Genomic DNA, 14953 nt, shown 5'->3' with positions numbered 1-14953 from the left:
AAAAAGCCCACGCGAGACGACAGCATTTGCCAGGTCACTAAGCTCCTGTAATCGTTTGATGAAAACGAACGTTCAGCACCGTAAACGGCAGCGAAGCTCTAAGAAAAATGTCTGCTCTATGTATAAAGACACAGCAGAAACATCTCCAGTAGGTTTGTGTTTCAACCACGTAATATTTATTTATATTTCATTTTTGTTGACGAAGAATGCACCGAAAACTGTCAATACTCGAACACAATTAGAACTGGTTTTGTAAACTCAGTTTTCCTAACGGACTTCGAGTAATTGTTATGCTAATTTCTTGGGTTTCTTGGTCAGGTTTTTGTGTATGACTCATGTATAAGTCGAGGGCGATTTTTTGGGCTGATTTTTTGGTCACAAAAGGTCGACTTATACACGAGTAAATACGGTACATGGTAGCTAGACTTTCTCAAAGTCGCTCGCTCGCTTCTCATTGAATGGACCTGGCGCAAGCAACTTTTATCACTTGCAGCGCGCCAAATTTACAGGAGGAATTTTCCTCCTGTAGCATTATCCAATTAGAATCAGCGATATGAAAGTACATGTCAATCAAGACAGATCATAACCAGATCACACCCGAAGCTGTTCGACTGATACAACACTAGCTCTTCGATAGCGATTGTTATTTAATTTAGTTTACGACCAAGAACTTCTAAATTCCTTGCACTGATTATACGTTTATTTAACGACTCAATTCGTGTATGGGTTGCAAAAAGCAAAGTACAGAGATGTCTGCGAACATCAGTGCAAAGTAATCGAAAGCTACTGTTGTGTAAAGGACGTGTTTTAATCGACGCCTACAAGATGATCAGGGGAAAAAAGCTTTACCTTCGAAGTCACCCCATTCGTTTTCGATTTTTTACGTCATGGCGAAAGACAAGAGGTTTAGTCTGTTTGCTTGGTTCCGGTTAAATGGACATCAACATCAAGAGGCGATCGATCCCAGTTATATGCTGCATTTTTAATGGGCATAGCTTAAACCTCAAGTTGTTAAAGTGCCCATAACGGAATTTTTTTTATTTTCTCATCTGAATCTTTACATCACGCGAAGAACGTCCGCGAAAAAATTTTTCGATTTGCATGAAACACGAATTTTTTATGAATTTTAAAAATCTTTAAAATCCTATTTTATTGCCGTCCACCCGCCCCGCTGATGAGCATGCCGACGGACTCACAATAGGGCCACGTGACATGGTCTGTGACGTACATTCAAGAACTCTCGTGTCTAAACACTCACTTGACCTTCAGTAAAGTACATTCGCGGCAGAAAGAAAATCGTCAGATTCACCGGTAGGAAGGAAAAACTTAGCTCCAAATAAGTATATTCCATGGCAGAAAACTTATCTGACACGGAAAGTGAGCAAACCGCTGAAGAAAGCAGCTAGGACGAATTTGAAAGCGTCGAAGTCGAGGCGATAGATGGCGTCCACGAAACAAGTAATACGTGTGAAGATGATGATACACTCGAACCGTACGCGGACGAGCCGATAGCAGACGAAGAATGGCTAAAAAGATATCGCAAGGAACAAGAGGAGAAGCGACGACTCAAAGAAGATTTAACGGAACGCTTGGAGAATAGAGTGCGTGTTAGTGAATGGTAAAGTTCCCACCTTGCATTTTGCATACGCGCTCTTCGTTATCATCTGTCAAAACTATGGCCAAGTACTCACATACATTCGAACGAATTATTTTCCATGTAGATGTACTTGTGGTAACTGTAGCCGTGATCTGCTAGCAAATATCAGTGAGTGCTACTGCTGCAAGGAACTCAATATAGGACATCAACGCAAGTTAACAAGTATTTGTGACCATGATTCCACCGAGTCAAATTCTGAAGGTCTGCTAGATCCGCTTGCCACTGTTCATCCAAACCGTTGACAAATACTCTATTGCGACGAAAGCGTTTTCTTGCTGGTTTGTGGAGAGTGTAGCCAGGTATTTGCTGCAACCACTGAACAACTTGCAAGCGCGTAAGTCCATACTGACGTGCGGCTCGATACAACTTTTGTACTCCACCTAATGCGGAAGGCCGATCAAATTCATAATACAGTTTCTCTAGTAAACGATTCGTGTGATCGTTGGTATTCTTCTTCTTCGTCCCCCTCTTCGTGTTCTTCTGTCGCATCTCTTACATCGATGTGTACTTGACCACTGCAACATGCAACTGAACAGCGCATCCTCTGACATATATCATTTAACGCGAGGGTAGGAGTTGAACTTGCACAAAGACGACTTGTTGCACTGCCCATGGTTGTCTTACGAATGACCAATGCAACTTGTTAGGTCCGCCTTTTATCATTTTCCATAACATTAGCCAAGGAGCCTTTATTATTTGTCAAATCATCCACCAGGGAGTAGGATAATGAGATGAATACGTGTCACATAACATTAGGTGAAATGTATATTGTTCTCTCAGAGGTGCGTTGCTTCGAGCCATATAAGCATAAAAGCCCAGCAGCCTACCCCAGTGCATGGCTCCTATTGCTTTCAAAACACCCAACCAATGGTGAGAGGAAACGATTGGCAAAGAGGTACGTTGTGCAAGTGTTTGGGCGCAGCCACGCACCAGGAAAAAATACAGTCTGTTTATGGTCACTGTTCAATGTGTAATGAGCTGTAGGTGGCCTCCAAACCTCCCCTTATAGCCATCCCTATCCTCCATAGCGTCACCATTTCAGATTGTAGGCTCCAGTATGGAACGGTAGAGTCAGCGGTAACCATATGGCAATGTTGTGAAACCGTGAATAACTCGTTTGTCACACACAAGTTTGTACCTCTTCTTTAAGTTTACTGTATGTATTGTCTTTGTTTTTGCATCTCGTTTGATGAAGTGTGGATTCTCCAGATAGATGGGTTCCCCATTTGGATTGCAGACTTGACCACACATGGTTTCAAAGTTGAGCTTCTGTGATCCACGAAAATTGAGGGTGAATCCTCTGACCTTACAGACTGTTTTCCCATTCTTTGTTTGGTAGGCATAATTCTTTGGGCCCCCGGAGACAAAGGTTGTGATATAATCATCATCATCCAGTTCATTCATTAACTCTCCGAGATAGTCGCCAAGGGCTGGCATCCAATCATCTGGTTGGCTAGTAAAGATGACAGAATCTGTGTCAAAGTACAGGACTCTTGTTTGTAGACGTTCAAGGACAGTATAGAGCTTCAGCCTGGCATGGGCAGTTGTAAAAGCAGCAATGACAACATTGGTCTTATCAGAAATGGGAACAAATCCACCTCCTTGTGTGTAGTACACCTCTACACACTCATCGTTGACGAATTGAATGTTTTTCACTTGGGTTGACTAACACGTGAGGAGCTGGAAGTAACGTTCTGGGTCTTTGACAAGCTCCACCTTAATTTAGCCAGTGAACGCAGTCCAGGGTTTTTCTTGATCTTTTCATAGTTCAACTTGATCCCTTCTTTTTGATCATACTCTCTGATGTACTGACTCTTTTGAGCTTCTGTCTGACACCGGGACGGCCATCCGCTCGCCTCTTGTTTGATTTTTAGGAAGGTATCGATGTACCCTGTAAAAAGCTCGGACGATCTCTGAGGGAAATGCCACACCTCTATCATTCGAACCATGCGGTATCCCAGCTCCAACGCTTTATCAATCTCAATGGAACACCAGGTTCCAGACAGCATACGTTCTTCATCTGCATGTTCACAGGGTGTCTGTTGTAGGCTCTCAGCACATGTTCTGCAGAGAGGGAACATCAGTTTTCCATTGGCACGGTAGGGTAACACTGGATGGAACAGGAAGGAGGGTGGGAGAATCTCACACTTAATCATACCAAAGAACTCGGTAGCAGAAGGGTTGACGAGAGCTTCGCTTGTGAGAATTTCTGGATGACCAGTCGGGACTTCACAATATTTGTTTGTCCAAGGATACAATGAGGTGAAGTCAACATAATGGATCTTCTCATCCTCAGAAATTTCTTTTTGAAGACAAACTGCATTTGTACGACCCCCTGAAAAAACCGTCGCGGGGTTCTAATGGTGTGTCGAATTTAAGGGTGTCGATGAAGGCTTTCATCTCTAGGTTGGTGGCTAGTTCTTGCTTGAAATCACATTCCCATTTGACTTCTACTCGGAATCCAAGCTTCTTGAAACGCTCAACTTTGCGAATGGTACCTTCCAAGAGATCTTCCATTCTTGTGTCATTCACTGGATTCATGGTATTATGTAGATAGCATCGGGAACAACCATGCCACAGGCACCCCATGAATTCGTAAATGGTCCTCTTCTCAGGATTATAGCCATCCACGTAGTTACCATCGATTCGTTGCTCTCCCCCATTCAAAGTGTGTAGAATACGGTCTCCTGTCTGGTGATGAACCCACGCTAACCATTTGAGAGCCATGGTGAAATACTTGCGAGCGGGTTGGTATCCCTGTGAGGGAATGAGTCCAATAGTGTTTTCTCTTAAGAAATTTTGTCGGAACACACGGTTGCAGGCACTTGCAATGGTAACACAGTCCTTGAAAGGGTCGAGATTGCAGGTTTCTTCCTTCAACTGTTTAAACTGTAGGCAGCACCGTCTGAGAATGTCCACATCGCTGCGACAATATTCTTCCAATTCTTTCTGGAAGTCAAACACATAATTGCGCATGCATAACCCTTCACACCATGTCAGGAAATCCAGCCGTTCTTTAGTACTCATGCCATCTGGGTCGTAGTTTTCAATAGGCGGAAGAGGACCAACGTAACGCTGATTTTCTTTTCTGTTAAAGAAATGAGGGAAGTAACCTTTCTTGAGCTCCGTCAGACCAAAGGTTTTGGGCAAGGCTTTCAGTGGCATTGGGAGGAAATTTAAAGAATCGCGGAACTTGGTGTTGGCTTGTTCGAGTTCCATAGACATGATTTTGACACTGTTCAGGATCAGGCTTGGTAATAGACATTCTTTGTAGAAATATTCACAGAGGAGAAACCCGTCACAACCCCTGAGGTTGTGGGCGATGACGATGGCACCTTCATGAGTTCCATCTAACAGCCACGTGCCAAACTGGTCCACGCAGTCATCCCCCTTGAACACCAATTTAAACCCTGTTTCATCTTGTACAATTAATAAATTTGCAATTTGCCGTCCTTCGTCTTGCCTGCTCTCGATATCGAAGAACAAATATTCCTGCCCTTCTTGTTCATCACTTTCCTCTACGTCATTGTCAATCAACTCTTCTGCAACACGTCTTCTTTTACGTCTGTTTTCATTCTGCTTTCCTTGCTCTTGCTGGTCTTCTGGGTCTTCTTGGTCGTCATCTTGTTGAAACACAATAGGCTTCATGTAGCAGCGATGAGTATTGGGGTCCACAAATTCCTCACAGTTCCAACACATTTTTTCACCACACATGTGAGCTTTTGGACTTCTTCTCTTGTGCGACATGACTTTGTTGCATTTTCGACATTTATAGAATTTAGTACAAACCGATTGCCCTTCTTTGTCTGGACGACAGTGGTTAGCGTAGCATTCGTCTCCGGCGAACATTCTGTGACACTCCCCACACTCTCGCCACAGTACTTTCTGGATATACCCTTGACAAGCTTCGGTGAAGCAGCACTTTCATACTTTACTGCAATGATGTTCTTCTTTCTTATCATATTCTTTCTTACATTCTAAGCACCAATAACCTCTACCTAAGAAAGCGGAGACAGATAAGATGACGTCATAATGATTTTGATAAAGATATAAATAAATTTGTTTTTCTCTTTTGGGCCCTTCATAGATAATAGCGTTAAAGTGTTCAGCCGAGAAGACGACGATCTGGTGTTCTGTAATTACTTGTTGGAACTTGGCCACCTCGGGAAGTACGCAGGGACCCTCTGGAACTCCAGCCTTCCTATGCAGCTGTTGTGCTAGAAGTCGTTGTTGTTTGCATCCGTGTCGAATAGAACCATATGCAGGGTCTTTTTCTTGCCGAGCCAACTCTGTCACCAAGGCACAGGCGAGACATAGGAAATCTTTATTCCTGATGCGAATGACGCATCGCTTGCTGTCAAGGAACTTGGACAATTTGAAACCAAAGTGTTTTCTCTTGCGAGTCGCAACCCCACCTTGTGGCATCCCAACGTGAAACAAATGGACACTCATTCCATCCTTTAGATTGACGTTTTCGTTTGACTGCAAAACTCGCTGCACCTCGCCCATGATCTGCTCGGCATTTAACTCGTGACGAGGCATGAACGGTAAGGATATGGGGTAGTCTAATGATTTACTCTGGCGGACAAATCGTACCAGATCGTTGTCGGGCATTCCTGTAGTCAGTTCATGTACCATGGAGTCGAAAATTCTACCCAACTGATCCATGAGGGATACGTCTTCTGCTTGGAGCTTTAATGACAGGTGATAGTCCGTAGCTGTAGTGTTAAATTTGCGGGTTTGTCTTGTGGCTACTTCACGAAGTGTGTAGTGCTGTTCAGATGTCCATAAATCCTTTCCCGACCCAACCTGTTCTGCAGCCAATAAGCACTCATCGTCTTCCTTCTAATGAAATAAGATCGTACTGTGAACAAAACAGTAATATATCTAGTATTAAAAATTTAAAGTAAGTTACTTACAGAGATAAACAATAGACGATTATCTGTTCAAGATTTTGGACTTAAAAAACCTTATAGTGTTAATACAAAGAAAGATAGGGTCAAGGTTGAAAACGAGGTTGAATGATTTACAGAACCGAAAAACAGTAACGTCAGTTGTTACAGGATTAAAAACCTGCCGAATAACTTACAGAATCAACACAGAGTAACGTAACTAACAGTGTTATTAGGAAAGTAACGTCAGGATTGAAAATGAGACTGAATGACATACAGAACCGAAAAACAGTAACGTCAGTTTTTACAGGATTAAAAACCTGCTGAATAACTTACAGAATCAACACAGAGTAATGTAACTAACATCGTTATTAGGAAAGTAACGTCAGGATTGAAAACAAGGCTGAATGACTTACAGAACTGAAAAACATTAACGTTAGTTCAGCTTACCTCATTTCCTAGTAGGTAGCTATAATCCCAGGTATCAATTGCTGAACTTAGCTCCTCCTCTTCCCAGCATTCCATTGCGTGTATCATTGCTTCATCTGAATCTTCTAAAACGTCAGGTTATTCATTGTTAGAGCTGGGTTCCGTTCCATGCGAGGCTTCAAAATTAAACTCAGTCATTGGTTCAGTTTCTGAGAGATCAATAAAATCCACTCCTGGGATGAGCTGAGGTAGGTCATTGAAGTTTTCATGTTGTTGAAAGTTCACTGAGGTCTCAGGAGTTGTGATTACAAACTCATCTAAAGCTTCAAAATTAAAGTCTTGCGTTGAAGGAGTGTCAGGGGATGTGATCAGTTCATCCACGAGGTCAGTTAACCAATGTGAAGAATCATTTGCTCGTATTTTCAATCTATCTTTCATGGTTTTCCCATTTCCTTCTTCTTTGAACTGTTGCTGAATCCAACGGTCGTGAAAAGGAACCATTTCATGTTGTTCAATTGCAGGATCCATCATCATACACTTCTCACGCCATAGCGTTACAATTTCATTTTTGTCACAGGACCGAATGACTTCAAACAAAAATGCATCTACATGGTCAGCCGTCAGGTCAGGGGTACCAGTTGCATCAATCAACCGATCCCACACCTCTTGCTCATAAACAAACCAAAAAGCGTCTGTGATATCTTGACGCATGTGAAGGCGGCATTCTTTTTTTTGAGCATGAAATTCATGCAACTGTCTCTTTTGAATACGGTGTACGTCTTGAAATTCAGATGTACGTGAAGCAATTTCGTCTTCACTCACCAAATGTGTACCTGGCAAATGTTCATTACAGCGCTCTGTCTTCTTATCTTTCATCTAAACGGCTCTTGAAACTTCAGGGTTAAAGTGAGCTTGTCTTTCCATCTTGTCAAACTTGAATGAAAAACCTAGAGCATGTAGCTCTTTTTATAATTATTATGCGAATACTGAGGAAACACTCAGGATCGAAAAACACCAATCAAAACCTTTTTGAAACAATATACATTGGGTTTTTTTTGTTAAAAACTGGTTTTAAACAAGAAATTATCTGGTTTCACAAGATTTCATTTCATTCCTATTGTTTGACATAGAAGAGATAATAGAGTTGTGACATTAACCAATCAAAAAATTAAGCATTTTCCTCACGTGTCCGCGTTCATGGTATAATCAATTGGAGCTTGAAATCGTAGGATCGAAACGCACCAATCAGATAACTCGCAATTCTTTCGACAGTGAAAATTTTTTATGTTCAAAACGCACCAATCAGGTAGCATAGCAAAGTGACCAATCACGTTGTTTTGACTCAGTTATAAATAAGCGTCGAATTAAGAGTTGTTACCCACTTATCTTTACAACTGTTATCTCTGTTATCACCTATCTACAACTGTTATCATCTATCATGGATTGTGAGCTTGTAAGAGTTGTCATCAGAATGGTGAGTTCACTATATTTGCTTAACATGTCATTATGGTCATTCGATAGGACTTAAAAGTATTAGTTTCGCTTCTTGCTTTACTTAAGCGCAAAATATTTTGTGTAAGAATGTGTTGCAACACGCTTCGCTTCTCCGTTAGTTTTGCTTCTTGTTTGAATCAAGCGTAAAGTATTTCTGACATTGATTCATTACAACAGTTAAGTTGCAAGTTAAATTCAAAAATTGGTTATTCGTTTTGACTTGAAAGCAAACTCTTGCCGATTGCTAAACTTGAGGTGCATCAATACGTTTTGGTGAAAAGAAAATGTGCTTTTCAGTGCGTTACGTTTTTCTGTGAGTTTCACTTCTTGTTTGAGTCAAGCGTAAACTATATCTGACATTGTATCTGTAATAACACAGTTAAGTTTCAAGTGAAATTCAAAATCTTTGTTCGTTCTAACTTGAAAGCAAACTCTTGTTGCGCGCACATGAAATCAAAATGTGTAGTCAAAGAAACCGCTCGCCCAAAGTTACGCGAAAAGTTTCGCTACGTTTTTCAGTGTATAGAATCCTGCGCTAGGTTTTTTGCAGTGCGTTAAACTCAAACAATTTCGTTCCTCGATTGACGTAAGCGTAAAACTATGTCTGTGAGTGTATCATTAGGTTGCAAGTTAAAGTTAAAATCCTTATTCGCTCTGACTTGGAAGCAAATTATTACCGCGCGCGTATGGAGTTTCCCTTCTTGTTTGAATCAAGCGTAAAGTATTTCTGACATTGATTTATTACAACAGTTAAGTTGCAAGTTAAATTCAAAAATTGGTTATTCGTTTTGACTTAAAGGCAAACTGTTGCCGATCGCTAAACTTGGGTAGCATCAATACGTTTTGGTGAAAACAAAATGTGCTTTTCAGTGCGTCACGTTTTTCTGTTAGTTTTGCTTCTTTTTTGAGTCAAGCGTTAACTATATCTGACATTGTATCTGTAATAACACGGTTAAGTTTAGAGTGAAATTCAAAATCTTTGTTCGTTCTCACTTGAAAGCAAACTCTTTTTGCGCGCACATGAAATCAAAAGGTGTATTCAAAGAAACCGCGCGCAAAGTTACGCGAAAAGTTTCGTGTAGGAATGTGTTGCAGCACGCTTCGCTTCTCAGTTAGTTCGCTTCTTGTTTGAGTCAAGCGTATACTATATCTGACATTGTATCTGTAATAACACAGTTAAGTTTCGAGTGAAATTCAAAATCTTTGTTCGTTCTAACTTGAAAGCAAACTCTTGTTGCGCGCACATGAAATCAAAACGTGTATTCAAAGAAACTGCGCACAAAGTTACGCGAAAAGTTTCGTGTAGGAATGTGTTGCAGCACCCTTCGCTACTCAGTTAGTTCGCTTCTTGTTTGAGTCAAGCGTAAACTATATCTGACATTGTATCTGTAATAACACAGTTAAGTTTCGAGTGAAATTCAAAATCTTTGTTCGTTCTAACTTGAAAGCAAACTCTTGTTGCGCGCACATGAAATTAAAACGTGTATTCAAAGAAACCGCCCGTGCAAAGTAACGCGAAAAGTTTCGTGTAGGAATGTGTTGCAGCACGCTTTGCTTATCAGTTAGTTTCGCTTCTTGTTTGAGTCAAGCGTAAAATATTTCTGACAATGTATCTGTAATAACACAGTTAAGTTTCGAGTGAAATTCAAAATCTTTGTTCGTTCTAACTTGAAAGCAAATTATTGTTGCACGCATATGAAATCAAAACATGTGTTCAAAGAAACTGCTCGCAAAGTTACTCGAAATCGTATACCGTTGATTTTTTAAGGTAAGAATTAAAAAGTATTTATACGAATGTAATAGAAAGTACGATTTGTTTTCTTTACAGGAGGAGGAGGAGTGCGTAATTTGCCAAGAAGAAGACTTTGGTATCGAGAAAATAGAATGCTGTGGCCAACCGATGCACAGGGAATGTCTGGACACCTGGAGATTAACTTTACTTCCAAGTACTTCCAGGTGTCCGCACTGTCGGACGGAGCTGCCCCCTCCATGGACCATAGAGGAAATGGTCGCGCTCCATAATTTCATGTTGGAGTGTAAAGAGGTAAATTATATTTAGTCCCGTCGAAACTTTTGATATTAAAATGTCAATTGAGTTTTCTATAACTCACGCTCGAGTGAAATGGTTAATTTAACCCAACAAATAACTCAATTGTTTTCTTTCTTTTTCTTGTTTTCTCAGCATTGCATTGCACTCCACCCACACAGAGACGAAAACTCTTTGTGTGCCATCTGCAATTACTTTTTAAGACCGCTGACGCAGTATCAGAAAATGGATTTGGCGGAAAAACTACGGTCCCTCGTGCAATGTGGGCACGCAAATCCAGATGAATGTAACAGGTGTCCATCAACGAACAGATCCCTCGTAGAAATTTATTTAAGTCAACCTTTTTAATTTTTGTAATTTTAATAATCAATAGTTCACGGTCTTTTTTTTTCTTGAAAATAGTATTAGTGTTTTTAAATAAAAAATAGTAGATCAAATTTTTGTATTAGTTTAGTGTTTTCGAATATAGTTTCTTTTTCCAAGTTCTTAAATGTAAATAATACCGTTTTTCCAAATAAGTTTTTTTTTAAAATTAAATTTTGTAATTTTAATAATTAAAGGCAGTTTTTCAATTCAATGTTGTTTCTTTACGGTGTCATTTTAAATACTCAATAAGGGTAAACAAAACAGGTTTGACTAGTTTTTTCTAGTGGGTGGGCATTTTTAATATATACACTCAGGAAAACTGGTTTGAGCCTGTTTGATCATGACGTTAGTCTCTCCTCATTAGTTCATCACCCGTCCTTTGTTCTTTCCTTATATATTTGCGATACCACCCGGCTGGTTGGGTGGAAACGTACCACCAGAGCACAGTACACTTCACTCCAAATTATACATACACTTGCGTCTCATTAAATCCCTCTTCCACCTAGATGACTTGCATCTCATTAAACCCTTCTCTATATCTACCTTATGTCATGTCAACTTATTCAATGGTTTTAGGGGACAACCTCATTAAATCAGGGCTGCTGCATATATGAATAAGACTCTCCCAAGCATTCGGGATACACTACTTTTCACTCACCGTGCCAGTGTAAAAAGTTTTTCCCTTGGCGGTCCGGTAAAGACGTTTGACCTTTAGTAGAAATCGGATCACATTTGTATGCAAGAACAGATACTCGTCTCTGATTAGCGATTATGGTTAATCGGTTTTTGGCTATTTTGACGAATGGAAAACAAAATAAAATAACCAATTACGTTAGCGTTTAATTCTTAAAAAATTGCTACCCAAGCGAAAGTGAGCATGTATTCACACAAAGTCGAGGAGAAGGAAGCAAGTAGAAAGAGAAACTAGAAGAAGAAAATAAAGAATACGAAGATGGAAAAGAAAGATATTGAGATAACAAGGATTGTGCTTCGACTAGTAAGTATACGAAATTCGCGTTGTATATTTGATGCTTTTCGAATTACAGTAGTTCCCACGCTTTCAAAGACAGTTTCAAATACACGTAAGATTTTTTTATTTCTTACAGCTTACAAGTGAATTGTGCTTAGTATAAGTTAAATTCTTTACAAATTTGCGAAGAAATTTGTGCCTTCAAAAGCTTCGATTAGCTTGCTATAGATTTTACCAGTGAAATGTTGCGCTTTGTTTCTCGATGAGGTTTCGAGCAGTGTGCGTTGTAGAGTTCATTTGCTTATTCTACGTTTAGATTCTCTGTTGAGTTCTAAAATTGTTAGTTTGAAAGTGTTTGTCTTTAAATCATATATCTTGAAGCGTGTTAAAAGTTTTAACATTAAGATTGTGCGATTTCAAAGAGCGCCCATTTAAGTTTCTCAAAGGTTTGCGTACGTTCAAATCTTTTCGTTAATGGCGTTCAAAATGGCGTGCTTTGTTTTGAACTTTATGTATTAAATAGCTTCGATTGAATTGCTAGAGATTTTACGAAACTCAAAGTTACATTTTTTAATTACGTTGCAGGTATAAAGCACTTGCTTTATGTGCATGGAGCAAGGGTTAAACCTACCAGAATCTGGCTGTTGCAGGCACCGTTGCCACGAAAAGTGTGAGAGGCAGTGGCGCAGGACGCTGGTTGCAAGTTCAAGCAAATGCGCCCACTGCCAAGCAGATTTTGAAACAGCCTGGACTAATGACTATATTGAAGAAGTGGACCAGTTTATGGCGGAGTGTAGAAGAATGCTAAGTATTTTAAAACATTATGTGCTATACCTTATGTAAGTTTGTTTCTAGTTATGCGCCGTAAAAGTAATTCCAAAGTATTTAAGTGGATCATACAATCAATTGATCTGATCTTGTAACACATGAGCTCAAATATCCATATGCACTCAGAGGTGTACGTGTGAATGATGATTGTAGTTATTGATGAGGGTTCTACTTTCGAGACTCAATTGAAAACTAAGTAAAATTATTTTTAATTATTTTTCCTTTACAGGTTTGTGGTGCCCAATTTCACTCGCGGTCTCTTGATCATTTTCTGAAGCAAATCTCAACATTGTCGCCAAGCCTGTCGCGGAAGAGGCGTGTCCACGCCTCCTCAGTTTGGCAGTGCCCTTGAGATAAAGTAATTTTGGACATCTCCTAGACCTTTAGACTGACTGTTTTTGTTCTCCTATATTTCGGCTTTGTCATTTATCCCTGTTTAATAGAGCGATGTCCCAGGTTATTTCATCTCATTTGTAAATATTTTCTCTCATTTCACCTTAGGTGTTGTTATTTTGCTTTCACTTTATGTCTCGTTCCAATAGTAAAAAACAAAAACAAAACGAAAAACAAAAAAAAAAAAAACAACAACAGAAGATAGTGTGTTTTCGTGGACACCAACAGTGTATGTCCCGCAGTTACTGTTAATTCTAGGGTTGTGTATTCAATTTAGCATTTTCTCCATCGATGTTGATTAGGTTTTACTCCTTCTTCTGAGACGCGGACGCCGACCAGAGCAGGCCAATAAACCTCTCAAAGAAACCTTCAGCGTATTGAGTCTAGGGCAATCCAGTAAGGTTCCACAAAACCCAGAAAAGTCCCTCAACATCTGCAAGCCTTCGACAGTAGGCTTGTCTCCCCAAACGTTTCCCCAGCAGTCCACGTCCCTCTGCACTTTAGTTACTTTTTTACGAGCATACTTCTTAAGGGCGGTCTTGCGGAGCAGCGACCTGCGCTCTTTCGGGAAGAACATCGCTCTCCTCAACGCACTCCTCTTCTTGTGAGACGAGTTAGCCCAACGATCGAACATCATCCATCGCATCAATCTCTGCCTTTTCAGATTGAGGAGATTGAGGGTTAACCACGCGTTCAAGGTACTCTGCGAAGATCTTTGTCCTAAGGTTTGGGAATTTTCCTTACGCCGTAAGTCTTCTGAGGGCATGCTTTTTTGCGGGAGCAAAAGTCAACTTATCGAGAAACTCTAAAGTCATCTTTGACACAAAACTACTGTCATGCAGTGTTCTACAACTTTTTTATATGTTCAAAAATGAATAAAAGACAAAAAGGAAAGCACTAATTAATAACTGTCTAAAAATAATTAGTTTCTCTAAATTGCGAGTTTTCTTTCTTATTGTAGTGTACCTTATACTTATTAGACTGTAATAAACAAGTTTTTGGGAAATAAAAGAACAAATACACCGCAAGAAGTTTTAAGAAATATATTCACATTTTTTACCTTAATTATATTGCTAGTCAGAAATCCCATTCAAGCAACCATTGTATTATTTGTAAATTTTAAATATCTATCCAAATTAACTTTGGATACCGAAGATATTTGTTTTTCATATACAAAACTCGACTGTCCAAATTACTAATTAATTTGGACAGCTCATTCTCGACCAATTAAAATGCGCGAAAAACAATAAAATCAAAATTGAACCAATCAGGATCCAGCACGGATTCGCTGTAGCAGCGCGAAAAAAAATCACTGGTAAACACTTTCCAAAATGGCGAGTGATGTGCCAAATTTTGGGGTTTTCTTCAAGCTTTTTGATAAAGCTGTTCAAAAAGAAATGGAAGAAATAGGCGGCAGGTTTCCAAGAGAGAAAATGAGACCCGCAAACCAGAACAAAAAGACCCAGAAAAGCACGTCGCCGTGGTTGAATGTTTTCAACTCATGGAAAATCGCTCGTGGGGAAGAACAACTTTTGGAGGATATTCCGCTCAAAGAATTAGACGCAGACACAGGAACATTCAAAGCCTGAATTCTTATGAAGGAGATGATGAAAACCAGTCCAGAGAATTGTCCAATATTATCAGCAGTATTAAACAAAATAATGGAAAGCTGCCCCTTCAGCCCTCAAAAATAAACCAGAGTCAGCAACAGTCATTAACCATTCAGAATACCTTCACAGGCACCATAAACATCTACAGCGGTTTTCCAGGACTTCCAGCATACGAGGGATTGCAGAAAAAGGATGAGTAGACCTCTTTGATTTTATCATTGGAACCCATGCTATGACATTCTGATTACCATGATGTAATATTTGTAG

General features: G+C 39.9%; 1 protein-coding gene and 1 long non-coding RNA gene across 2 annotated transcripts in view; both read right to left on the bottom strand.

Moving 5' to 3' along the window:
- Positions 1 to 14953, bottom strand: part of LOC146474725 (uncharacterized) — a 95514-nt gene that overhangs the window by 20558 nt on the left and 60003 nt on the right. The gene's annotated exons all lie outside the window — the stretch shown is intronic.
- On the bottom strand, positions 2729 to 5404 carry LOC146474730 (uncharacterized). The gene is made up of 3 exons (XM_085116849.1): positions 4093 to 5404; positions 3374 to 3992; positions 2729 to 3188 (listed from the first exon to the last, which is right to left on the bottom strand). The coding sequence occupies exons 1-3, from the start codon at positions 5402 to 5404 to the stop codon at positions 2729 to 2731; spliced, it is 2391 nt and encodes a 796-aa protein (XP_084972975.1).

Source organism: Pavona decussata, unplaced genomic scaffold, assembly GCF_977016875.1.
Source record: "Pavona decussata unplaced genomic scaffold, jaPavDecu1.1 SCAFFOLD_87, whole genome shotgun sequence".
Classification (NCBI taxonomy): domain Eukaryota; kingdom Metazoa; phylum Cnidaria; class Anthozoa; order Scleractinia; family Agariciidae; genus Pavona; species Pavona decussata.
This window is presented reverse-complemented; position numbering and strand designations above follow the sequence as displayed.